General features: G+C 44.8%; 1 protein-coding gene and 1 pseudogene across 1 annotated transcript; both read left to right on the top strand.

The window, feature by feature from the left end:
* The first annotated feature begins 458 nt into the window (after positions 1–458).
* Positions 459–22,600, top strand: KLKB1 (kallikrein B1). The gene is made up of 15 exons (XM_028526312.2): positions 459–644; positions 1,237–1,295; positions 5,185–5,347; positions 6,877–6,983; positions 8,219–8,378; positions 8,813–8,922; positions 13,267–13,426; positions 14,228–14,337; positions 14,495–14,657; positions 14,965–15,077; positions 15,229–15,397; positions 17,842–18,017; positions 18,999–19,094; positions 20,736–20,875; positions 21,577–22,600. The coding sequence occupies exons 2-15, from the start codon at positions 1,238–1,240 to the stop codon at positions 21,748–21,750; spliced, it is 1,899 nt and encodes a 632-aa protein (XP_028382113.1). The 5' UTR covers positions 459–644; position 1,237; the 3' UTR covers positions 21,751–22,600.
* LOC114509046 lies at positions 9,959–10,072 on the top strand (annotated as a pseudogene).
* Positions 22,601–26,661: the final 4,061 nt, after the last annotated feature.

Here is a 26,661-nt window from a genome sequence, read left to right as displayed (position 1 = left end):
GTTGGAGGGTGGACGCCGGCACACACAATACCATGTGGGCGTGGCTGTGATGCATACGACTCCACCTGCAAAGACAAGTGCTGGGCCAGATTTGGTCTGTGAATTGTAGCTTGCCAACCCTGCTACATCGTCTTCTCTGAATGAGGTGGGAGCAGGACCTAAACATCCACCAACTCCCTCCAGTACTTACATTTCAGTGGTACTGTATTAAGTGCTCTGCCCGTGACAGAGGAAGGCACCATTTGCCGTAAGATGCTTCCAGGGCCACCGGCCTATACCCAACCACCCTTTACTCAATTGTGCACCTGGGCAGTTAGAATGGACGAAGTCCCGTTAGAGGAGTGTTAAGCTTCATGACCGCCAATAATGGGAAACATTACAAACATTTTTAAAAGGGGAAACCTGGGCAGACCTTGACCCAACGTGAAATGGTTAATATATTAAATAGCTGGATCCAGGAATGGCACTTCCACGGACTGTGTTGACAGGACAGAGAGTTGGAACCGTGGGCAGAAAGCCAAAGTCAACATCGCAGCCAGGAAAACACTGCCTGCCGTGCTGCACGGGGGGACCCTCGAGCACCATCCGTTTGTAAGTGGCGGGAGACCCTCAGCCCGGAATCACAGACGCAACTGCCCTTTCAGGTAGAAAATTTCTGTTCTCCCAATTCCTTGCAAAGACAGTGGATATTTAAAAAAAATTAAGCATGGTTTCTATGGCATGAAGAAGCTACTAGTTTGTTTTCATTTCCTGTGTATTTAGAGAGTATACAAGATAGTGGTGCTTTTTTACGTGGAAATATCTAAATGGAAGATGTTTTAAAATCCAAAGCCTATTAACTGATTTAAAAATTTAAAAATGGGCTTGAATATGTTAAGAGCTTTAATTAGGGAACCTGGAATGATCGTATTGCCATTATTTACAAAAATTTTCTTTCTGCTCAAATCAACAGAATGTATAACTGTTTAATCCCCCTCTACCAATTCCCTTTCCATACTTGCCAACAACACAGGTGGCCAATGAACAATAAGCACAATTATTAGTCTCGAGGTGCCAATTGCACCTTGTGCCAAGCCCCTGGGCACAAAAATGTACCGAAAACCCGTGTTCTTGTCATTGTGGGTTTCGATTCCCAATCCAGACATTTAAAGGAAAATCCATGTCCCCTTAAATTAAGGTTCATATTACATACCTCTATGAACAGTGGAGTCATGCCTGTGTTGCTTTCTCTTTCAGGATGATTTTATTCAGGCAAGCGGCTTATTTCATCTGCTTGTTTGCCACAGTTTCCGGTGGTGAGTGGATTATCTGTAAAACATAAAGTTCACGGTGTGTGAAACAGTAGTTCAGAAAACCGTAGCACCCCGGCAGAAAACTCTTGCACACGGAGCTTTGGGGAGGGGGTCCGGCCCTAACAAATCAGGACATGCCCTTTTAATGCTCACCTTTGCCCTAGACCCCCAGGGGGAGGAGCCCAGGAGTGAGGATGTCTCTGGGTGTGTGTTAACAGAAACTCCTGTTTGCAAAGGACCCTCAACAAAGCAGAACTTAAAACAAACAATCAGCCCTCTATCAACACTCAAAAAAAATACACTCTATATTCAAGAGTGCTAGCCATTTCAAAGTGTGTGGGTCCAACCTGAGTAGGTGACGGTACATACTTAGACTCTTAACCAACCCGGGGAAACCATTTCGAAATTGCAAGCACCTGGCTTAGATGTACTCTAGTAAACCATCCATGTGAGTAGTCCTGGTTTCAACAGCAGCGATTTTGAACTTATTTCTCTCTCTCGCCATTCTGGTACATTTTCAGAGAATTGGGATGATTCTGGACACTGTTTTGCCTCAACCATGGTAGTGGGCCATTCTGCGTGCGCTGCCGTTAGGGGCAGACATGGAGTGGTTGTTGACTTAGAATGACCACACCGCAGTGGTGCTTGCTTACCTCTCAGCGGCGTGGCTAAGAGGAGCAGCTGCTGGGTAAAGGTTACATTTATAAACAGATAAAATTCCTTCAGGAAGAAGCTCTTATTTTCCAAACCACAACGCCTCTCCATCTGTCCCCTCACCCTGCATTGCTCCTCTGAGCCATAATCGCCACCCCAGACGAATCCAGCGAATATTAAGGATTAGAAGCCAGAGATGCTGTGGACCACGGCCATTTCGATTTTATCTTTTTGGCAAAAAAAAATTGTTTTTGTATGTCAAATCGTGCCAGGAAAGTCAGAGGAGCAAGTAAGCAGAAAAATGGGAAACTACAGATTGTTTATAGGTCCCATAATCCAGCGACGGCCGTTTTTAAAAGCCTTTTGTCTAGTCGTTCAGATATTTTTCTACACACGACAACTTACGGATTTAACAAAGATGTTATTAATTATAGATACTTTTTATCACTTACGTGTCCTATTTGTAGCTATCTTTTCAAGTGAATAAATACATGCCATATTATTTGGAACCTCGTATTCTCCCCTGTCCACAGTATTTTTGTACGCAGGTTTTCACACACGTGCTCAATTATTTCAGCAAAAATAAATTTTGAAATAAAAATACCAGATTCTGGTATTTTTATGTGGGTATCTTGGAAGGGTTTATAATACACATGATGAAATTGTCTTCCAGAAAGGTTGCTCCTCAATTGACCTTTTCCGCCAGCAAGTGAGAGGGATGACTTTTCCCACTTGGGGACTTGAGCAGCCGTCAGTGGTTTGTGTCCTGACAGGGCTCCCCGTTTCTGGAAGCCGCTCCTGATTTACTTCCAGGAACGGCTGCCTCTGAGCAGTTTGGGTGTCTGTGGCTGTGGCTGCGACCCAGGCAGGCCTGAGCCAGTGAGGGCACACAGCCCGGGGACAAGATTGTTGCGTACACCTCTAGAAATAAGACCCTGACACATGTTATTTCAAACTGAACTTGACCTGTGGGAGCACACAGAGGTCCGGGCTTCTGGCACCAATGTTGGCACCACGCGGAGCAAAGGCAACCCCGGAACGGAGCAAACGTGTGGAGACAGAGCGTGTCTGGATGAGGTCAGCTGAGCGCCACGGCGGGCACTGCCTGAAGCCAGACCCCCCACGGGCTCTTTTGCGTCTGAGCCAACACAGTTCATGTGCATGCAGGTCGCTTTGACCTAAGTTTTCTTCTTATCCTTTGCAGCCAAAATCAGTACCTCAACAGAGGTAACTTAGATAATTCAATTTTTTTCTACTCTGGTGAGTACAATGGCATCTAGTTGTTTTAACTGATCTATACTTGTGATCATTACAATTTTTTGTATACTTCCATATTATTTGTTTTTCTTTTGAAGATTACCTGTTCATATCCTTCACCTAATTTTTAAAAATTAGAGATTTTTCATCTACTTATTGATTACATATTCTTTTGTTTAACAAGACCAAATAACCTGTCCAAAGCTTATACACACAGGGGTTAATGTGATATAACATTTTATGTGATGAGATAACTTGTTTTACATACACTCTAAAATACAATACAAATAAGCCTCTCATCATCATATTGTCATCACCACCACCATCATCACCATCATCACCATCATCATCATCATCAGTCTCAATTTAAGAGGATAAACAAGAACACTTACTAGAACTTTCTTCCTGGTCCTCTTCAAAGTTAGTGTATTTCTAGTTGACCCTTTTCACCCACTGAGTCACCTGGCAGTTGACAAAGGCTTGGGTGCAGAATGGAGGCTCCTAGGCTAGCACTGGTCACTGTCTGTACCCCTTTTTGTGCATTGGGATGGGGAAAATGGCGGCTTAATAATGATGAGTTGTCTAAAACACCAGTTGTCTAAAAAGAACAGGCCGCTGGGCCACTTGGTGGCTGGTGCTCTCACTCAGGGTTTTGTGCCCATGTGAACTCTAGTCTGTGCGCTTGGCCACTTGCATTCCCAGCAGCCCTCACCTCAAGAGATCTCCCCTCTTTCTAAACATAAACCTTCCCCGAGGTAAGTCATCTCAGCCACACCTCTGAGAGGAAGAGAAGCCACTTCGCTGGGTTCGGTTGTCATAACAAAGCTCAGGGCCAGATCCCCAGAGGGGCTGGATAGTGCAGACAAAATTTTAAACTTCGGTGTTTAACAAAGTATACGTGTCTAAGCTGCCCATTCCCTGAAAGGCAATTCAAAAATAGATGCGGTTAGAATGGGTGACTGTGGCCCTAAACAATGGACAAGGCGGCCGTGGGAATGTCCTGTGGTCAATGGGCAGTTGGCCAACTAAGGGAGATGTTCTACCTGATTTGGAAAAGCCTACTAAGCAGACTTTGCAGGGGGTCTTTCAAGGTAGCCCCTCAATTCACCTGTTCAAGGTATCACTTGCATATGTGAGAGAGTAAAATTGTAAAGGTAACGATACTGTATCTGTGGGATGCAGGGTCATTTAGAGCTGGGGACAATTCCAAACAGCAAACAGCTTGAAATGTATTTTCAACTTGGCATATGCATGCATTTGCTTAAACTACCTAAAAAATGAGCTGATAGAGACTGAGAAAATACTGCCTGCCCTGCACTCATTCTTAAAGTAGTAAGTACCCAGTAACTGTTCATTTGCTTGAATTACACTGAGATGAGGAACATTTAACGCTGGGACCAATAAAAGGGAACAAGTTTGAAAGGCGGAAGAGCTGCATTTATGTCCCAAGGCATTCGTTAGCCCTGCGGAGCTCAGATACATCTGTCCTGCCTTGAAACTCAGCTACCTGCTTTCTTAAAAAAAAAAAAAAAAGTCAGCCGCCCATGATAAAGCCTGTCTCTAGCTTCCCTTACAGAGGGATCGTGAGAATCTAGGGAGGATGTTTGTTGTGGAACTGTTTTTGGAAAAGAGATCATACATCATTATTTTTAAGGCATGATACTTTCATAGCACATTAGGCAACGGGGAGAAGCCAAGCTAGGCTTTAGTTTTCTCAAGGACAATTTATGTGCAAATTATTGTTATGATTTAATAAAAATCACCCACGTGTTTTTATACAGAAGTACCCATAGAATGATTTTAACATCCCACGTTGTCCAAATATGTTATGCCCTGCCTCTGTAATTAAAGCCAGGTAGCACACATCTTTAGGTATTCCATCGAGGGAGTAGGAAGGATCAGAACACGAATACATTTTGATGAATACTGTGTGTATGCATTCCAAATTAATGTTGTTTCTCCCCTAATGATCACACCCCAGGATGCCTCACTCAGCTCCACAAGGACGTCTTCTTCAGGGGTGGTGATGTCAGCGCCGTGTACAGCCCCAGCGCCAAGCACTGCCAGGCGGTGTGCACGTTTCACCCGAAGTGCTTGCTCTTCAGCTTTCTTCCGGAAAGTTCGACCAGTGACACAGACAAAAAGTAAAGAGTAATATTTCATTACTGGGGAAGCCCATCGTTTTTCAGAATGGAATCAGTTGTGTACAAAATTATTTAGCATATCACAGGGTTATGTTTCTCAAGTGGGGTTCAAGGAGTCGCCTAGAGTGGTTCTCATGTAAACAATGTCTTAGGCTGAAGCCCAGACCTACCGAACCAAAGTCTCTTGGACCTAGAAATCTGCATTTTAAATAATTGTTGCATTCACTTAAAGTAGCAGATGCTAGTCATTTTCTATCAAAGGCTTACAAGGAAGATGCCTGTGGATCATTGGGTTACAGACTGATTCAGGAAAGGATTTAACAAGAGGTGAATCTTTCACCTACACAAGGACTTGTGATCACATGTATGAATAGCACAGTCCTAAGAAAACAGACAAGGGACCAAGCATTTTGTTGCAAATATAATTGAATGAGATCCAGAGCTGGTGACCTTTGGAGAGGGCAGGCCTGAATGGTGTGTGTAGTGAACAGTTTGGCCACCTAGGGTGTGTGCAGGTAGGGATGAATATATATTATTAACTGGTAATTTGGAAAAGTAAAAGCACTGGAAAAGTAGTTCATAATTAAAAGTCTTGTTACTTCATGAAGTTACCTAAATTCAGCCATAGTTTCATTATAATTTTCTTTAATGTTGATCAGTATCCATAATGAATGTTTCTTCATCATTCCCATTCCCACATTTATCATTCTTTTTTAAAAATCTTCCCTGTATTTGTATTTAAAAACTAGGGATTAGACAACCATCCCTTGATTCTACATGCTAAACTTGTACAGGAAACCCAGACTGTGTATGACAGGTGTTAACATTTTAAATAAGTTGAATCAGGTTCTAGAACCCTTCTGAATAATGAAATCACCATCAAAGTTGACATGAAAGACAAAGAAAGTGAGGACAGAAGGAGGTAATAAGCGAGATGAACACAGATCCATCTCTCATGATTGATTTAATTTCTTTTTTTTAAATAGTAAGGAAAGGTATTTTTTTAAAGATTTTATTTATCTTGTAGAGAGGGAAGGGAGGGAGAAAGAGAGAGAGAAACATCAATGTGCGGTTGCTGGGGGCTGTGGCCTGCAACCCAGGCATGCGCTGACTGGGAATTGAACCCACGATGCCTTGGTTCACAGCCTGAGCTGAGTCCACTGAGCTACGCCAGCCAGGGCTGATTTAATTTTTTATGTAAATAAAAGTATGTACAGAAATAATCACCAAGTAGAAACATAATTCTCCCCAAATTTGGGGACACAGGAAAAATCATTAACTCTTTAACATGATTGACTTTCTGTGCTTAAAATCGTGAATGTACAGGAAAAATATACTGAAGTTAGGTACTACAAAGACTGTTAGATATTATGCAACTGCCTCTAGGAATGCTCTTTCCAGCAAGTGCCAGGGAAGCTATCCTATTGTCCTTACTTCCAGTTAAATTTATGAGTGTCTAAAAATGCTAGACATTTCCTCAACATGTGCTTATTATTCTATTTCCTAATTGAAGCTATTTTTAAAAACAGGTTTGGTTGCTTCTTGAAAGACAGTGTTACAGGAACCCTGCCAAGGATGTCCCGGACAGGTGCAATTTCTGGACCTTCCTTAAAGCAATGCGGTCATCGAATAAGTGGTAAGGTGTGGATTTCTCAGCTCAGGTTGAATGAATGATGAGTCAACCTTAGAACGGCTTCTGCTCAACCTCTGTATTTCCATGGGTGTTTGGCAGGGAGCCCTCTGAGGCACGACAGAGAGAGGGACAGTACTTCGGACATATTCTCTGGTCTTGTCAACACATGCTTCATGAGCCCCTATTATTTATGAGGTTTGTGCTATGGTGTAGGAGGTGAGGAATAGAACAGACATCCAAACAGTGGCCTTCCCTTGATCCCAGATAAGGATCTTAAACAGAACAGAGAGGTACTCTCTCCCCATTTCACCCCTGTGGTTTTTGCTGTCTCTCAACCAGGGGTGATTTTGTCCTTTCCCCAGGGGGCCTTTAACACTCTTTGGGGGTGTTGTCCAGGGTTACAGCTTGGTGACTCAGTAAATCATTTTTTTAATACTTTACATATTTTCTGTCATCCCCACCATTAAATCTAGTTTTATGACTCCTTCAACTATATTAGGAGGAGAAAATGATGTACAATAGACTATGGTTTATACTCCTGGTTTCCCTACCTGGGAGTCTCATGAACAAATCTGAATCTTTAATTTAAAAAAAAGAGCTTAATTCTTCAATTTTGTTCATTGTGAAAAGAATTCTCTATCCTTTTTTGTATGAGATACATTTGAATTGGAAGGGGGGAAGCAGAATTTAAGAAAACTTTAAAGCGAAAAGATGGAAATGGTTTCAGCATGCATGCACAAGAACTCTGTGCATGTTGTGACAATGATGTCACACCCAGGTGTCAATGACAGGGCCTGCAGGTGCAGTCTGCGATCAGACAGGAGCAGCTGAAAATGGGGAGATAAGCCAATAAGTGAGGCGCTCCTTCACTCATGTAAGAGGTCGAAGGCTGTCGGTTTAGTTACTGGGGCAAACCCCCAGCACATGGCGTCAGGGCCCCTGTGTGTCTTCCACCGCTCACTGCTCATTTCGCCATAAAGTGTTACCCATGTTGCTGCACACACCTTGCGGTTTTAGAAGCCAAGTAACTGTTTTCCATGCTAGGACTCCAAAACATTGCCGTGTGTTGATTTCAAGCAGACTTTGCTCACTGGACGATGTAATAAAAAATTCTAAATCCCCTAACTAGTAGAGCAGTGGCCCACACAGGGTATCATCTTTCAAAACTACACTGCCCAAACTGACCACCGGTTTCTAGAAGGCAAGCTGAATGGGCTCTATGCGTTTTGTGTGTGCAGCTTGCCACAGAGACACTTATGAAGGAATTGACATGAGAGGAGACAACTTTAATGCATCCAAGGTGGAGAGTGTTGAAGAATGCCAAAGGAGGTGCACCAACAACATTCACTGCAACTTCTTCACCTACGCCACCCGAGCATTTGCCAATGCAGAGCACCGGTGGGTAAAATTCCTCGTCTTTGTTCTTTACCGTAGTGGTTTCATGATTTAACTGCATTCTTCTTAATCTTTTTTTATTTTCCAACTGAAAACTAAACAGGGCTTTCAGACCTACACACTCCCTTATTTATTTAATCTCAGTGTTGTTTTCCCTTGAGAGGGTGCTTTCCATTTGGTTCCCAGACCGCTGTGCTTTGTGGAATGAGGCTCCAGTAGAATAAAGTCCTGTAGAATGAGGTCTCCCACCCCATTCTCACCTTTAGCCTTCCTCTGCAGAGGATGAAGAGGTCTATTTCATTAAACACGCAAACCCCTAGTCCACTCATTATCAAAGTCATTGTGCAGGTTGCTTTATTCCCCACAGCCCATGCAATGGACGGCTGCGTGCACTTTGCATTTTAGAAAGCAAAGTAACCCCCTTTCTTCACCTTCAGGAACAGGTGCCTGTTGAAGCACAGTGCAACGGGAACACCGACCAGTATAAAGGCGCTGAAAAACGTGGTGTCTGGATTCTCCCTGAAGCCCTGCGCACTCTCAGAAATTGGTAATGCCGTGGCTACCGTTTCACTGCGTAACTGTCGTGGGTGGAATAAGAGCTCCCCAAATGTGTTCACATTCTGTTCTCTGCAAGCCGTGATTATGTCCCCTGACGTGGCAAAAAAAGGGTTTTGTAGGTGGGATTAAGAACTTTGACGTTGGGCATTAGTCTGGACTATGCGTATGGGCCCAGTAAGTGACAAGGGTCCTTAAAAGAGAAAGAGGGAGGCAGAAGGCTCAGTCAGTGAGAGACTGGAGGCTGTGGCACCGCTGGCTGGGACATGGAGGAGGGTCCACGAGCCAAGGAAGGCAGGTGGCCTCTAGAAGGAAAAGGCAAGGAAGGGGGTCCTCCTCTGGAGCTTCCCAAAGGAGCGAAGCCCTGACAACGTCCTGACGTTAGCTCAGTAAGACCCATCTCAGACGTCTCACCGCCAGAACCTGCGAGAGGATAGACTTGCACTGTTCCACGCCACTGAGCTGATGGTCGTTGGTTTCTGCAGCACCGGGGCGCTAGTGCAGTGGTAACATAGAGAAAACTACAGGGTCATTTCTTGGTGATGTCCATTATCTAGTCAAATGGCTCCAGCGTAATAAATCAATGAAACTCTGTCATTTTAGACATAGACGTAATTTCAGTGGAATCATCCAGAAAATTACCATAGCCCTCTATTTAGCATATCAGGGTGTTACTCGTAAATTGTTCTTGAAACCAGATCACTGATAGCCAAGTCCACAAGGCATCGAGTGCCAGCCCTGCACCAAGCCCTGCAGCGGGAGCTGAGTTAGGGCCCCTCCACAGAACACTGGGAAGTGAGGAACGATACCTCGCTTTTCTTGTTCCTTCTCGTCCCCAGCACACCCCCTCCCTGATGTGTACCAGATGTAGTGGTCCCAATGGTACCGATTACTTCATTTTCAATATTCATATCTTTTTTCTGTGTCTTCAAGTGTGATATTTTAATATAGTATACATTTTTCATAGTTTTTAGAACTTGTCATATAATTTACATAACATGAATTAACCCTTTTAAGATATACAATTCATTGCTTCTAGGCCTTTTGGCTGAGATCAAGCGTATTATCTGTTCTTATCAGTTTAAGAGATACAATTCAGTGGTTCTCAGTGTATTCAGAAAATTTCTCGAGGGTGACCACCATGCAGTTCCAGAACGTTCTCCTCATCCCAGAGGAAACCCTGTGTCCAGCAGTGGTCACTCTCCATGCAGAGCGTGACTGGACAGTTGCACCCAGTTCTGCGATCCGCATTTTGCATGCAGCGCTTTGAAGGAACGTAACCAGGATGGTAAGATATCTAGACGTAAAGGAAAATAAAAAATGGTTAAATGAGGAAGCTAAAGATATTTAACCAGAACTAGAGTCAGGATGACGGTCTTAGTTTTTTGTGTGTTGAAGACCTGCCATCGGGAGAGAGACCAGAAGAATGTGAGTGGTTCCGTAAGGCAGATCTAAGCAGAGACTGCTGTGAAAAAACACGACAAGTTTCTAACACCAAGAGTGGTCCCGAAGACACGGGCCTCGTCATCAGGCAGTGAGCTCCTTATCAGTGTGAGCATCTAAGCAAGACTTGAACAACTTGTCAGGGACGTCCTTGAGAGGATACTGTTGAGAGATTGACATAGATGACACGTAATACGTTTTTATTGAAAAAAGGAAGATTTAAATAGTTGAGCTCTAATTTCCCAGCCTGCAACTATGCAGATATTATGTTATGGTGGGGGAGTCTCTCCTAATCTAACTATGGTCATTTAAGTTCTTTTTGTCTTTCCCATAATTGTGATCATTATTAAGCTTCCATAATTTTATTTTTTTAAGATTTTATTTATTTATTTTATTTTTTCTTTTAAATATATTTTATTGATTATGCAATTACAGTTGTCCCATTTTCCGCCCCCCTCTATTCCCCTCTGTCCTGTACCGTCCCTCCTACCAGCATCCCCCCACCTTAGTTCACATCCATGGGTCGCACATGTGAGTTCTTTGGCTTCGCCATTTCCTATACTATTCTTAACCTCCCCCTGACTATTTTGTACCTACCATTTATGCTTCTCACTCCCTGTACCTTTTCTCCTTTTCTCCCCCTCCCCTGCTGATAGCCCTCCATGTGATCTCCATCTCTGTGATTCTGTTCCTGTTCTAGCTGTTTGCTCAGTTTTTTGTTTTTTAGGTTTGGTTATTGACAGTTGTGAGTTTATTGTCATTTTACTGTTCGTAGTTTTTTACCTTCTTTTTCTTAGACAAGTCCCTTCTACATTTCATATAATAAGGGCTTGGTGATCAGGAACTCCTTTAATTTGACCTTATCTGGGAAGCACTTTATCTGCCCTTCCATTCTAAATGATAGCTTGGCTGGATAGAGTAATCTTGGATGTAGGTCCTTGCCTTTCATGACTTTGAATACTTCTTCCCAGCCCCTTCTTGCCTGTAGGATTTCTTTTGAGAGATTAGCTGATAGTCTTATGGGAACTCCTTTGTAAGTAACTGTCTCCTTTTCTCTTGCTGCTTTTAAGATTCTCTCCTTATCTTTAATCTTGGGTAATGTAATGATAACATCCTTGGTGCGTTCCTCCTTGGGTCCAACTTCTTTGGGATTCTCTGAGCTTCCTGGACTTCCTGGACTTCCTGGAAGTCCATTTCCTTTGTCAGATTAGGGAAGTTCTCCTTCATTGTTTTTTTCAAATAAGTTTTCAATTTCTCGTTCTCCCTCTTCTCCTTCTGGCACCCCTATGATTCAGATGTTGGAACATTTAAAGTTGTCCCTGAGGTTTCTAAGCCTTTCCTCATTTTTTTAAATTCTTTTTTCTTCATTCTGTTCTGGTCGAATGTTTCTTTCTTCCTTCTACTCCAAACTGTTGATTTGAGTATCAGTTTCCTTCCTGTCACTGTTGGTTCCCTGTACATTTTTCTTTATTTCACTTTTCATAGCCTTCACTCTTTCCTCTATTTTGTGACCATACTCAGCCAGTTCTGTGAGCATCCTGATTACCAGTGTTTTGAATTGTGCATGTGATAGGTTGGCTATCTCTTCATCACTCAGTTGTAATTTTTCTGAAGTTTTGATCTGTTTTTTCATTTGGGCTATTTTTTTTTTTTGTCTCAGTGCACCTGTTACATAGTAAGGGGTGGAGCCTTGGGTGTTCATCAGCGCGGGGCAACTGACGTCACGGCATTGTGGCACTATATGTGGGGGAGGGGTCTGAGAGGGAACAATGCCACTTGCCCAGCTCTCCACTGGCTTTCAGTCACTTCCTTGCTACCCACAAACAAATTGGGCCCTCTTGGTGCTGATTCCCTGGTGGGTGGGTTTGTGTATGTTCCAAGACCCTGTAGGTCACTCCAACAAACTCTCCTGTGAGACAGGTAGTTTTTCCTGCCACCTCAACCCCCACAGGTGTTTTCAGTCAGAGGTTTTCGAGGCTTTACTTCCCTGCCCTGGAACCCGAGGTTGCTAGGTCTGTCTCGTACCCTGTTCCCCCCGCCCCACCGAGTTTATCCAAAACACAAGCAAATGTGGAACTGCCTGGTCCTCCAGCAGCCACCTTGATGTGAGTCCTCTCTGCCCGGCTGCCCATTTCCGCCCCTCCTACTGATCTGGATGAATGTTTCTTCTTTAACTCCTTGGCTGTCTGATTTCCATACAGTTTGATTTTCTGGCAGTTCCAGTTGTTTTTTGTTTTTAAATTTGTTGTTCTTCTTCTTTCGGTTGTGTGAGGAGGCACAGTGTATCTACCTGTGCCTCCATCTTGTCCGGAAGTCCAAGCTGCTATAATTTTAATGGAACTTATGTGTTATTAAACTGAGTAAACTGAGTGCAATAATATGTACACAAAAAATGTAAGTAAAATAAGATTAAATAAGAATAATGAAGGTAGACTTCAGTTTCTTCTGTTCTAACTTCAATGGGCACATGGCATTTTGTTAGCTACCTAATATTTTTCTTAATATCTTTTTATTAAAGTCTTTTTTCATAATATTCAGGAAAATAGAACACAAAGCTTCATGTTCCTAAGGCTGGGAATTCAGGGTCAAGGTAATATATAGAAAATACAAATCCACGCTGAGTAACCTACATGTTTTGCACCGGTTAGGACGGAGCTAGGAGCAGAGGATGAGCTTTTTCACTCCTCTGGCCTTGCAATCTGTCTTTCATGAGAGGTAACACATTTTCCCTTCTCCCAAATGGCAAACAAGGTTGGGGGAAGGTTGACGTCTTTTCACTGAGGATGTTTAGTGCTATGAAGAGTCACCCTTTCCGTAGTGACGATGACACAGGACGTGCACATTTAGCAACGTGTCATTCACCGAGCAACACCTTCCCCCTGTGAGTTCACAGGTTGCCACATGAACATGTTCCAACATCTCGCGTTTTCGGACAAGGATGTGGCCCGAGTGATCACCCCGGATGCCCTTGTGTGTCGAACCATTTGCACGTATCACCCCAACTGCCTCTTCTTTACGTTCCATACAGATGCCTCGCCCACAGAATCACAGAGGTGAGTCGGAACACGAAGCAGCATTTGCTGCTGTCCTGGCATCGCTTTAACTTTACAGTTTAAGGTTTTGGTTTTTTTTATAGCTTTGTTCATTTCTCTCTAAATGCTTGATACCCACCATTTAAGTAGGGACCAGACTTTTCTGCCAGGTGCAGTTTACTTAAGAGATTAGCGGATTTCTCTTCCTGTCTTCTTGTACTTAAACACATCATTGAGGCAAGGAAATGACAGCCGTGGAGAAAGAAGGATTAGGTCCCTTTCTTACTGATCTTAACGTTTTGTGTCAGCTGGAAGTAAAAATCACCTGTCAGCGGCATACCGTTTAAACTCATTTGTGCGAACTCCTCTGTTTCAGAAACCGGAGCCCTGTTTATTCTGATTAAGGTTCTGGTTTGACCTGCTCACCCTCAGATAACCCACCCTTTACACACACTCACACACACACACACACACACACACACCCCATGGAGCTAAGAGAAGGTTATCTTGTTACACAACATTGTCAGCAGCATAAACCCCAGACTTTGTTCTTTTCTCTTCCTCTTTTTTTCCAACCAGAAGGTGGAACCTTACCATTCTCCTGTTTTATGTTATCTGCGCCTATCAGTTTTCTTCAGAGGTAGAAGTGGCTTGATTGACACTTAATTGCTGTAATGTATTAGAATCCTGCAGTCTGAATTGCTTTGAAGAGAATTTCTCAGAAGAGTAAAAATTTGCAGGGGTATTCTCTTTTTTATATATTAAATGCTTTTTATTTGCCTTTAATGCTGTTTCCTTTCTTTTGCTTTTTTTTAAAAATAGAAATGTTTGTTTACTTAAGACTTCCAAAAGCGGAACCCCAAGCGCCCCCATGCCTCAGGAAAACGCCGTGTCTGGATATAGCCTCCTAACCTGCAAAAGAACTTTGCCTGGTAATGTGACTCAGTCATGCTACATAAAATGTGACCGATTTTATGCTCTTCTAACCAGTCATGGTGATGAAACAATCCTCAATGTACCAGAGACTTGTGTGAATATGGCTTCTTGCTGTTTTCACTTTATATCTTCCTGTGTTTCTAATTGCCACAGAGCCCTGCCATTCAAGACTGTATGCAGGAGTTGATTTTGCAGGGGAAGAACTGAGCATGACCTTCGTTAAAGGAGCAAGCGATTGCCAAGAGACCTGCACGGAGACGGTCCGCTGTCAGTTTTTCACGTATTCTCTACGCCCAGAAGACTGTCGGGGAGACACGTTAGTGAGAATTTATCTTTCCTTTTTGTTTAAGATTTTATTTGTTTATTTTTAGAGAGGGAAGGGAGGGAGAAAGAGAGAGAGAGAGAGAAACATCAATGTGCGGTTGCTGGGGGCCATGGCCTGCAACCCAGACATGTGCCCTGACTGGGAATCGAACCTGCGACACTTTGGTTCACAGACAGTGCTCAATCCACTGAGCTATGCCAGCCCAAGAGAATTTATCTTTCAGAAAAGGTCGGCAGACAGTTTCATGAAACCTGCCCGTCTGTGAAGGTTGCATCTTTGTCCTGATCATTTCTCGCAGGTGCAAGTGCTCCTTACGGTTCTCTGAGGACGGTTCCCCCACCCGGATTACATACGGGACACAAGGAAGATCCGGCTATTCTTTGAGACTGTGTAGAAGTGGAGATGACACCGGTGAGTCAACCTCGCCTTTTCAAAGAATCGTATAAGGACGCCTACGCTGTTTTCTTAGCACACGCCGTCTTCTGTGAAGGAATTACGGGTCTCGCCTTTCCTGGCTGCTTTCCCTCTGATCCAGCCACTACCTTCAACGCTCTCCTTTCAGGCTGCACCACGAAAATGGCCACGCGCATCGTCGGAGGAACCAACTCTTCCTGGGGAGAGTGGCCCTGGCAGGTCAGCCTGCAAGTGAAGCTGAAAACCCAGAAGCACGTGTGTGGAGGCTCCATCATTGCGGACCGGTGGGTCCTCACTGCCGCCCATTGCTTCAACGGGTAAGTGTTGGCTGCGCTGCATCCAGCGTCCTTTCTTGCTTTTCGTTTTGAAGAGTCTGCACTGAGTTCTCAATCGTCCTGTCAGTCTCACAATGGAAGTTTATGCTTATTGAATACAAAGCATTTTAAAGCAGAGATGGTATTCCAGTGCCGCCAGTGGGACCCATGGGACCAGCGTGGGGTGTGTTTGCAAAAGTGGGCTCTACAGAGTAACTACGAAATGTCCCAACTGCCTCTTCAAAGCCTGCATTTTCAGGCCCATGGATCCACACATTACTAAGTAACATTACTAATAAATAAGAAAGCAAAAATGCAATAGTTTATTACCCTATCTGTTTCAGGTAATATGATCTAATATAATATTTCTCCTCTATCAGGCAAACAGTGTGCATAACAGGATTTTCGAGTTGCAGAAGCTCAGACTTGGTAGTTAGGACAAGGCTGGAGTCGCAGCTCTGCCTCACGTCAGAGCCATGGCTGACCTGGCACAGTTTGCAACTCTCTCTCGTTTGTATTTTCTGTCTGTAAAATATGAATGACAACAGTGTCTAATTCCTAAGATTACTGGAGGATGAAGTGACACACTTAAACCGCTCAGCGCTATTCCTGGGACATAAAGTGACTCAGAAAATATAAGATGTGATTAAATACATGTACAAGTGGAAAAAGCATATGAATGAGCAAAAGAGACACTCATAGCAAAAGACACTTGATCTCTTTCAAGAAGTATTTTCGTTTCCGTGGAATGCCCCCTTTCCTGTCTAAAAGGTGCTGTGAACAGCATGCAGGGTGCTGCTGCTGAGGGCCCAGCTGAACAGGGCGGGCCTCCGGCCAAGCTGCCTACAGCAGCACGAGTCTCCGGGTTGGCTCTGTGCCTGTGACCTTGCTGAGGGCGAGGCTGCTGGCCTGGAAGGAAGATCCTGTGACTGGAAATAGTTGTTTCCCTTTTCCCCAAATAAGTCCCAATTTGGGATCGAGAATTTTCTCCCTTTTCCCCCAGCTTTATTGAGATATGGTTGACATATATAATGCTGTGTAAATGTAAGGTGTACAGCACAGGGATGTGATTGATATACGTATGTGTTGTAAAAAGATGACCACGGGGAGGTTAGTTAACACATCCATCATCTCACATAGCTACGGTGTTTCATGTGTATGGTGAGAACTTTCCAGATTTACTCTCTTAGCAACTTTCAAGTACGCAACACAGTACCGTTCACCAGTACAGTAGAACCTCCACCCAGCACCTCGCCTCCCCAGAATGCATTCATCCTGTAGCTGGAGGTTTGTAGCCTTTGACCTACTCCACCCCTACCTTTCCCCTGAGCCAACCATGGACCTGCCCTCTGTTTCTCTGAGTTCAGGGGTTTTGAGATTCCACAGGTGAGGTCACACAGTATTTTTTCTCTGTCTGATTATTCCACTCAGGGTGCCCTCAAGTGCCCTCAAGTGTCTGTCACTCTTGTTGTTGCAAATGGCAGGATTTCCTTCTTTTTGTGGCTACATAATATTTCACGGTACATGCCACATTTCTACAGCCACCCATCTAGTGATGGGCTCCTAGGTTTTTTCCATGTCTTGGCTGTTGTAAACAATGCTGCAGTGAATGTGGGCTGTGGTTATCTCTTCGGGATGGTGATCCTGCTTCCTTCGGATGTGTGCCTGGAAGAGGAATTGCTGGGTCACCTGGCTTTATTTTTAACTTTCTGAGGGACCTCCATTCTGTTTTGCATGGCGGCTATACCTATTTACGTTAAGAAATTTTAGTCCCGAAGGCTCAGCGTTGTGTTTGTAAGAGCTGGAGTTTTGTGCCTGTCTCACCCCACTCGCTTGATCATAAACATTTTCCATATCTTTACCCAGGACTGCTTTCAAGAATAACTTGAGGGTTACTTTGGATCTTATCATCTTTAGAGAGTTCATTTAAATGTTCACACTTCCCAAAACATAGATAGACTTTGAATGGCACTCAAGCCCCTCCCCCTGCCCTGCCCTGCTGAGGGGGCATGTGTAAAGTCAGTCTGACTTCCCGAAGCTGCTGAATTTCACGAGCAGTTGCTTCCAGGATCCGTGAGCTGAGAATGACTTTCCCGGGACACGCTGCTAGAATCCCTCCCGGCCAGTTTCTCCCAGAGTGGGACAGCGACATTTTTGTATTTTTACTCACAACAAATGTGAAATCATCCCATCCATGTGTATTTCCAAAGCTATTAACCAAATCTTCAGAGATCCGAGATGGCTGTTGTGGGTGATGACAAATTTGCAGGAGGAGAGGTGAGGCCAGTAGAACCATGTTGTGTGCAGCATTCTCTTCCCAAGGCTTTGTGTGTGTGTGTGTGTATGTGTGTGTGTGTGTGTGATTGTTGATGATGGTGAAGCAGAAGGACAAAGGACAAAGGACCAGCCTTTCTGGTTCCCAGCACACGTTTCTTTTTCTTTCCCAGGCTCTCCTATTTGGACACGTGGCGCATTTATGGTGGCCTTTTAAACTTGTCAGCGATCACAACAGAAACACCTTTCTCCCAGATCAAAGAGATTATTATTCACGAAAACTATAGTATCGCAGAAAACACGCATGACATTGCCTTAATAAAGCTCGAGGCTCCTTTGAACTTGACCGGTACGTGGCACGCTGAAGGAGAAAGTGTGCAGGTGAAACACTGGTTTAGGTGTCCACATCCACTTGAAGGAGAGGGCGGAATCGGCAGAGAACGTCTTTATTTTCTGGGGGGTGGAGTTGGGGGAAGGGTGAGGAATGCCAAGGAAGGTAAGACTTCAGACTGGACATAAAAACCTCCTCTAGCAGGGGCGAGAAATGTCCGTTAGTTCTTTCAGGCGAGGATACAACTGCCTGTCCACTACCGAACTGATGGACACAGAAGTGCCCTCGGCATCCGGGAAGCATGGCTTCCTTCGGCCCGTGGGGCGGAGCTACCTGTGCTTTGGGCTTGGACATCTCCAGGCTGGATGAGGGCGAGCAGGACCAGATACTAACTTGCAGGTGCAGTGTGGGCGGAGGAGAGACTGATGCAGGGGGAGGCCCTGGGGAGACAGGCACGTGGCGGCCGGAGGCCCTGCCTTCCAGGTACAAGCCCTGCAGCTCCTAGACACCCGCCCACTGTGTCCACTGACGGTTCTGTGACCTTGGGCAAGCTGCTGTTATTTCTTAGCGCCGCAAATCTCCTCATCGCTAAAGTGGGCACGATAGTGACCCCATTGGGTTGTCAAAACAGCTAAGTCAGTTAGTAAGTCAGAGCACTTAAAAAGGCGCCTGAAACAGCACTAGACACTCGGTTGCCATTAAAAGTATCATACGCAGTGTGAGACGGAACTCCTAAATGCTTCTGGTGATAAATGTGGCTTCTGAGGTTTTTAATTCAGTCCAAAAAATTTAACACCGAAAATGTCATGTGGAAATGGCTGTGAGGGGATACATTTTCTTGAATCTGTGACCCTAGGAATCGAGCAGGAGGCCAAAGCATCATCCTTGGTGCGACTCAGTAATAGCAGCAGCAAAGGGAATGTGGGAGAAGAGAGTGTGTGTCTTACACATCAGTCTCTAAAGCTCTCACCGAACTCTGGTTTCAAAATCACCTTTCAGAATTCCAGAAGCCGATATGCCTCCCCTCCAGAGACGACGCAAACGTAATGGACTCCAACTGCTGGATCACGGGCTGGGGCTACACCAGGGAGAGAGGTACCGCGGGCTGGGTGGCGTTGTTGTTCCCAAAGCAGGTCTCAGGGGCTGGCGTGCGAGGCCTGGGCCCGTTCAGTCGGCGCTTTGTCAAACGTTACATCCAAACTGGCGATCTTTCCAATCTATTGATTCTCAAAGACTTGCTCAGTGGCCCTTGAGAAGGTACTTTTGCCTGGGCCTGGAAGGATAAATAAGGTAAACTGTTGAGCATATTACCCTGTAAAAAAAAAGCCCATTTGTTTGACTTCCCATGAAGGATTGGTCCCACGGAGGGCTGACAAACCCACTCCAGCCCGCCCTGTTCTTGGTGTCAGTAGTAAACACTGATACCACTCCCCGATGGCACCGCCTTCCCTGGCTGTGAGTGACCAGGACTACAGGCAGGCATCTACAGAGACGGTGGGCACTGTCTCCGAGTGGTGGCTCTTATTCATTTGTTTTCCAGTGCATCTCTCCTGCAGTCTGATAAAGCCTGCGAACAACCTTTTGAATGATGTTTTTAAATGCTTACATAAAAATACATAGGGTTATGAAAGCAACCAATGAAATTACAAGACAGTTATCAAAAAACACCTTTAAGAAGCTATGATGTCGTAAAGTATGTGCTTCTTTATTAATATATTAAATAACACGTTGTTCTAGTAACTACCGTGACTTTGAAATTGTGATGAGCACAAACGGTCATTCTGGTTAGCTTCCATGACTGTGATGTGATTGGAACTGACCTGTGACTTACATTGATGGGAGAGGCGCAGATATGGCTGATACTCCTGAGACTGTGGCCCACACTCATAGTTGAGGGGAGTGTTAGACTTCAGTGGGAGGCTGGTGAAAATAAGGATGTATTTTTTCCTACCCAGGTTTATAGACAATGTGAATTCTGTCTATGGATCCTAAGTGAAGAACCCCTACTTATGGGTACTTGGGGTATTTCAATTGCTCTTGAAATTTTCGGGAAACCAATCATTTTTCCTTTCCAAAATTATGTTCCTGATAGATATAATAGCATACAGTATTTGCATCATTTTCTACAAAAAGATATCACTTGCCAATCTTTATCATTCTTTCATTCTCATTCAGTCCTTATTCAACTCATTCACATGTTTCAAATATTTTTTAACTAAGAGACAGAAAGATTTCAACGTAACCTTAACTGGTTCCTGGTAGAATTTATTTGTAAATAAACTGTTCTTCAGGTTCATTTGCATTTACTTGAAGAACAAGATACTCTTCTATTGCCAGAGATTGGGCTTGTTTTTTCAAAAAACCAAATATTTCAAAATCATCATTTTGGATATATAAAACAAAAGCTGTAAGGCAAACCCTTTCAGTCCTTTGGATTGCTGGCAGTGAGAAGGGAGTTCTGAGGAGCTCCCACTGAGCTGAGAGAAGAGCAGAGACCCTGGGCGTAGAGTCTCTGGGGAGACTCGGGTTCTGAGGTCGTCCGGACCCAGCCGCCAAGGCCAGGGCAGAGCCCCTGCTCCCCTAACTCGCCCTACGCACCGTTGCTCCTCACATCCACGAGGGGGGGGGGGGGGCTTAAGGCAAAGTTCATTGTTCCGATTTGCTTTAAGACTTCCGTCTCATTTTCATACGGACTGTATTTCTTCCTTCCGAAGCCACATATTGGTTATTTCACAGGTGAAATCCAAAGTATCCTACAAAAGGTAAAAATTCCTTTGGTGACAAACGAAGAGTGCCAGAAAAGATACAGAGATTATGAAATAACCAAACGGATGATCTGTGCTGGCTATAAAGAAGGGGGGAAAGACGCTTGTAAGGTAATGCACTTGGTCCTATAAAAAACGCAATGGTTTACGTGAGAAAAATTCATTTCAAAATGTATTTTCCGATAGTGTATTTCATTACCGTTGTTTTTAAAAGCTGAGTCAAACGATCTGATAATTTCATATGTAACCTCTAAAAGTTGAATGTATATAGCCCTGGCTGGTGTAGCTCAGTGGATTGAGTGTGGGCTGGGAATCAAAGTGTCCCAGGTTCAATTCCCAGTCAGGGTACATGCCCGGGTTACAGGCCACAACCCCCACCAACCGCACATTGATGTTTCTCTCTCTCTCTCTCCCTTCCCTCTCTAAAAATAAATAAATAAATAAAATCTTTAAAAAATAAAAAATAAAAGTTGAATGTATATAAAACCGATATACATATATAAAAACACGTCCCAATCTATGCAGGGGCACACTATATTTGTGGGAGGACAATTGTACACATAGCAATTGTACTAAAACGTAAGACTAGTAGACTTACTTGACAGTGAAGGGATGATGTCAAAACTTCTTTGGACCATACGTTATTGCATTAGATAATTCCTACCACACTGGACAGCTAATGAAGCGTGGGAGACACCTGCAGAGCTGTGAGCGGTTGCACGCGTGTGGTGTGTGTGGTGTGGCTACGGACTTTTCAAGCCGTGTCGGTCATAACCTTCCATCATTTTATTTCTCTGCCCACTGTGACCCAGGGAGATTCAGGCGGCCCCTTAGTTTGTCAGCGCAACGAAATGTGGCATCTGGTGGGCGTCACCAGCTGGGGCGAAGGCTGTGCCCGCAAAGAACAACCGGGCGTCTACACCAAAGTTGCTGAGTACGTGGACTGGATTTCCGAAAAAATGCAGGGAGGCGATGGACAGTTTTGACGAAGTCGCCAGCGTGAGGAAGCTTCGTAGATGTCGGGCGGAGCCCGCAATTCAAATCCTAGCCCTTGGTGTGCTTGTCTGCGGAAACACGGACAGCGACATTCGTCCTGTGTCCTTTTTGCAAACATAAAAAGGGACAATGCCTACAAAGTCGCTCAGGGTGGTGTCGCCCAGAGGCATGCTCTTAGCCTGGGGCAACAATGCTAATAACAGGAGATGCTATCTAAACATCTCGATTGCTTGTTGTGAAATAAAATTGCAAAAGAGTGGGATAAAGAGTGATTTTTATTTTCTGATTGTGAAACAGAGCTGAAGAAAAATGCCCCTAGATTCTAGCACAGTGTCCGAGACCATTCTGATTTAACTGCTTTCTCCGGAACTCAGTGTATCCCAGAGATCATTTCTTCTCTGTGCTTCTCCCACACGGTCGTTAAGTCTACCACTGCCTGCCTCACTGGGGGTGAAGAGCCAGTAAGCTTGAGTCATTCGTTTGTGTGTTTGTTTGTTTTATTGCCAAGTGGAGGAGAAGAAACCTGTGCAGCATTTACTTTCCTAAGGAAAGGCTTAAGTTCCCCAAACTGGTGAGAATAGTGGTGCTGCTTTTCGTTCTGACCTGCTACTGCAGAGGCCCTGGCCCTGCCACAGGCTGCCTGGCGAGGGTGACCCGTGGGGCTGCGGCTGCCTGCAGGTAGCTCCTGCAATGGGCTCGTTGCACAGCCCTCGTGTGGGGCGAGGAACCGGCTTTGCTGCGGGGTCGGTGGGGACTGGTGTGTGTGTAACAGTAACTCGAGAAGCACTCTGAGGTATAAAGATTCTCATAAAGCTCAGTCTTGTAGGTTCATGGCAGTACCAGGTGGCCCTGGAATGAATGCCATCAATCTTTACGTAACACAATCTTTTGTAACACAAACACTTTACGTGTATCAAGCCTGCCAGTGATAACCACCTCGGGACCAGGGAGCACAAAAGCAAACATAACATGTATACAGAAGTGGCCACTTACAGAATATTGTGTCAGCGAAGTAGAAAAACAGAAAAGTTTCTAAAAGAGGTGTTTTTCTTCCATACTCAAAGATACTCTCAGTGGTAGGAAGGGCTACAAATGAGGGGGATGGAAATATCCCCCATGAGGTCTGGGGTCTTCATGAACTGTACAACAAGAAACTGAAGAATTCAATTTTCTCCGGAAGTCATATCTCCAGATTTCGTCAGATCTGGCCAGATTCCATGAAAGGATTAAAAATAAACACAACTTCATCTTGTACGTTGCACGCAATAAAGATGTGGGTCTTTATTCTGTGCGGATGTTGTTTCGTGTTCCAACAGAAAAAAAAAAAAAGCGAAGTGTTTGCAATAAAACCCTTTCATCTGCAGGGTTGATAATTCTACAGGGTGTTTGCACAGGGCTCGCGGGACAACCGTTGGGCTTGTGTTGGTCAGGACATGACCTTGTTTGGGGCAGTGCTGCCAGGAGAGTTTTGAAATGTGGACCTCCTCGGGGATGCGTGACCGTGTCAAGGCTGCCGGTCAAGGCCAGTGGCACAGAACTGGTCTTGTCATTGCTCAAATGTCTTCCTGCACAAGGGTGAACGTGAAGAGGGAGGAGCCCTTCACCCAGTAAGAGCCTTTCGGGCTGAGAAGTGGGTAGGAGGCTAGGAAAGCGTGGGACTGGAATGGCTCACTCCCACAGGCAAGAGGGATGAGGAGGCAGAGGCGTCAGGCAGCACCAGCTGTTCCTGGTCTGTGGCCACAGCACGTAGGCCTGAGGGACAGACGTCACACTGTCACATCTGCTACAGGTTAGCCAGGGGCTCCCACCTCTGTCTCTCTGCTCACTGGCAGCTGGGAAACCTCGAATTTGACTGTAAAGCTTTTATTTTAATTACGGTTTCCCGGCTCACCAAACCGTGAACAGCTCTGAAGGAGGCGCTCTTTCCGGTTGCCCCTCAATGGGCACTGAGTCAAGGCCTACTGAAGGAGAATGCCTTGGTTCTAAAGATGAGGCTGTGCAGGCATCCAAGAGATCAAAAGGTCAGCTCAAGGTCAGAGAAAGTACAGAGCCCAGGACAAAGGTTGGCATTCTTATCCTGGCTGATGGCACCTGTCACATCGCCTCGTACTACGAGAAGGAGAGATGGCAGGGGCATTTCTAACCATCATTTTCCTTATCATCTAAGGCAGCGCTTGCTTCTCAACCAGAGACAGTTTCGCCCCCTAGCCCCACCCAGGGGACATTTGGCGACGTCTAGAGCACTTTTGGTTGGCACTCCTGGGTGAGGGGGTGCTACTAGCGTCTGTGGAGTAAAGGCCAGGCCTGTTGCTAAACATCTTCCAATGCGCAGGTAGTGCCTCATAACAAAGCATCATTGGCCCAGATATTAGTAATGCTATGGTTGACTGACTCGGATCTAAGGTCAAGATTAAAACCTTATCATGAAAAAAACCCTCTTATCATGGAGAGGGGATACTTGGGGGCCACCAAGAAGGGGTAGTAGGTCATGGGAGGCTGTGAGCTTTTTTAAAGCAGGTCTTGAGAGAGAGTTGCTCGACAGCAGGCTGACCGTGCCGGGACAGAGGTGGGGTCTCCGGCAGCAGCGGCCGGCATGGCTCCCTGCCCCAGACACAGGGCCGGAGGCCACCAGTGACCCTGACTGCTGACTCGCCTTTGGGTCCCTGCAGACTTTGTTCTGGGTCCTTCCCCAGACTGTGTGTAGTAATTCCCCATTTTCATTAGGCTTCAAGAGCATTTTATTTCACTAGGGGGCAGGGCAGGGGTGGGAAACCTTGACCTTTATTTCATTTCATTCTTTTTGGTTGTCATGTATTTTTTCACATTTTTTATCATTGTTCAAGGACAGTTGTCTCCATTTCCCCCCACCACTCCCCCCCACCCCAGCCATCCCCACCTCCCAGCCTTGATCCCGCCCCCCTTTGGTTTTGAGCCCTTCACACCTTTACCTTCAGATAAGAGTAATCAGCATCAGAATTCTCAACTGCAAAGGCATCAATTGAAAAAACAACTGTCAGTTTGAAAGGAAGATCTATTTAATCTCAAAGAATTTCTATGCAATTAAGACTCTTATTTCACCTTTATCTGAATAGGGAAAACTATTTTTGGAATCCTTGTATTATTTGAAAGGGTTTGGAGATTTAACTAACTTGCTAAGCCACATTGAGGAGGATATTATTTGGTTCCCCAGTGAAGTCTTGCTCTCAGGAGAGTCTTTCTGTTTATCTCCCAGGGTTGGAGAGTTACCATTATAGTCTTCTTATTGGGTGTTTAAGGTCGATACGGGGTTTCATGGATAAACAATACCAGGATATAAGGACCTGATATAATTTCACGTATCAGTTTTCCCTGAAAACCTATCTTGGCACAAATTTGCCAGTTCATGTTGAGCTTTGTAACAAGCAGAGCATCATAAATATGTGCTTTTTTGTGTGTGTGGATGGAATGTACTTAATTTTAAATGGGAAACTCAAGAAAGCAACTAAGGATCCTTTATGCCCACGTAGGCTGTAAAGCCTTGGCAACAGATCACATAAAAATATCTGAATAACTCTCTTCCAGATAGAATGTCACAATATGTGCCTCGGTATTTTCCATAGAGACCTCTTCGAGGCTCAAACTCCCCCAAACTTTCTGCCCTATGGAACAAAACACGGGCTTCTCTCTTCTTCTCAGAGTCTCGGATGAGTTCATATGGGGCTCGGCTTCCAATTTACCTTTACCAACTGGTCTGTCCCCACCCCCTTCAGTAAAGTCTCTCCCCCAGCCCTCATATCACCCTTCGGGTAAGAGTTTTGAAGGCAGTCCTAATCTGGGGTCATCTTTTTTTATGTAGGCATTTGGCCACCAAAGTGTGGGGATTGTGTACCTTCGGAAGCCATTTAGATAATGGCATCATTACAATCGGGATAAAATGGGATTGTGTCTCTCTGTTTCCAAATACTGCAGTGCTCAAAGGACACTGGTGACATTTTCAGAAGATCGCACCCATATTAGGGTATCGTTCGTGAACACAGTTCACTATGTCTCCTGGTACCTGGAACTTCGGTGAGGTCTCCAACCCAACAAGGGCCGACTTGTCATTTTGTGAACCCCCTCGTCTTTAGAATATTTTTTAAAGCTCATGACTCCATTTATAAACACCCCAGAGCTTATTTTGTTTTTCTGTAGGAAATCAGAGGCCTTCTCTGCACCATAAACATTTCTTTCTCTAAAATATATTTAAATCAAACATATTTACAATTTAAAAAAATTATTTCTTTTAGGTGGCAGGGACCACATACAAACCCTTCAGGCTAGTTCACGTCTAATGTTGTCAATGGGGAAACCGAAGCCCAGGCAGATAAAGCCACTTGGCCACGGACCCCCAGACTCACAGTGGTAGAGGGGCTGCTGCTCCCCGGCATGGCCGGCCAACTAGCGAACAGATCCTGGCAATAGGGCACACGCATTGGCATGTGCGGTGGAGAGAGCTGTTAGCCCTTTTTCAAAGGCAACAGGGAGGCTCTTAACAGGAGTGGAATTAATAGATGAAACCCAGATAAGCATTTTGCAAGCTTTCCTCTCCAGGGCCTGCCATGCGTCCACCACTAGGAGGCGCCCTCCAGGACAAAGGGGATTGACCTGTTATTTTATTTTTTTGACAGCTTGTCCTGCAAGGCTAAGCCTGTCATTCCTGAGAGCTCCATTTGTATTTCAGTGAACTGAGATCTAAAGAAAGCTATGAACATCCCATATTTTGTGTTGTGTTGTTGTTTTTTTTTAATTTAATTTAGACTTTTAGTGTTTGCAAGTGAGTTAAAGAGCCTGCCCCCTCAGAGCTACCGGTATCCACATAGGCCTCTGAGGAGGTACCGCTTGCCCAGGGAGACCGCATGCAGGACAGTGGGGCGCCCCGCCTC

The sequence above is a fragment of the Phyllostomus discolor genome, chromosome 11 (genome assembly GCF_004126475.2).
Source record: "Phyllostomus discolor isolate MPI-MPIP mPhyDis1 chromosome 11, mPhyDis1.pri.v3, whole genome shotgun sequence".
Taxonomy (NCBI): domain Eukaryota; kingdom Metazoa; phylum Chordata; class Mammalia; order Chiroptera; family Phyllostomidae; genus Phyllostomus; species Phyllostomus discolor.
The sequence above is the reverse complement of the archived record's forward strand: the minus strand, read 5'-3'. Positions and strand labels throughout refer to the sequence as shown.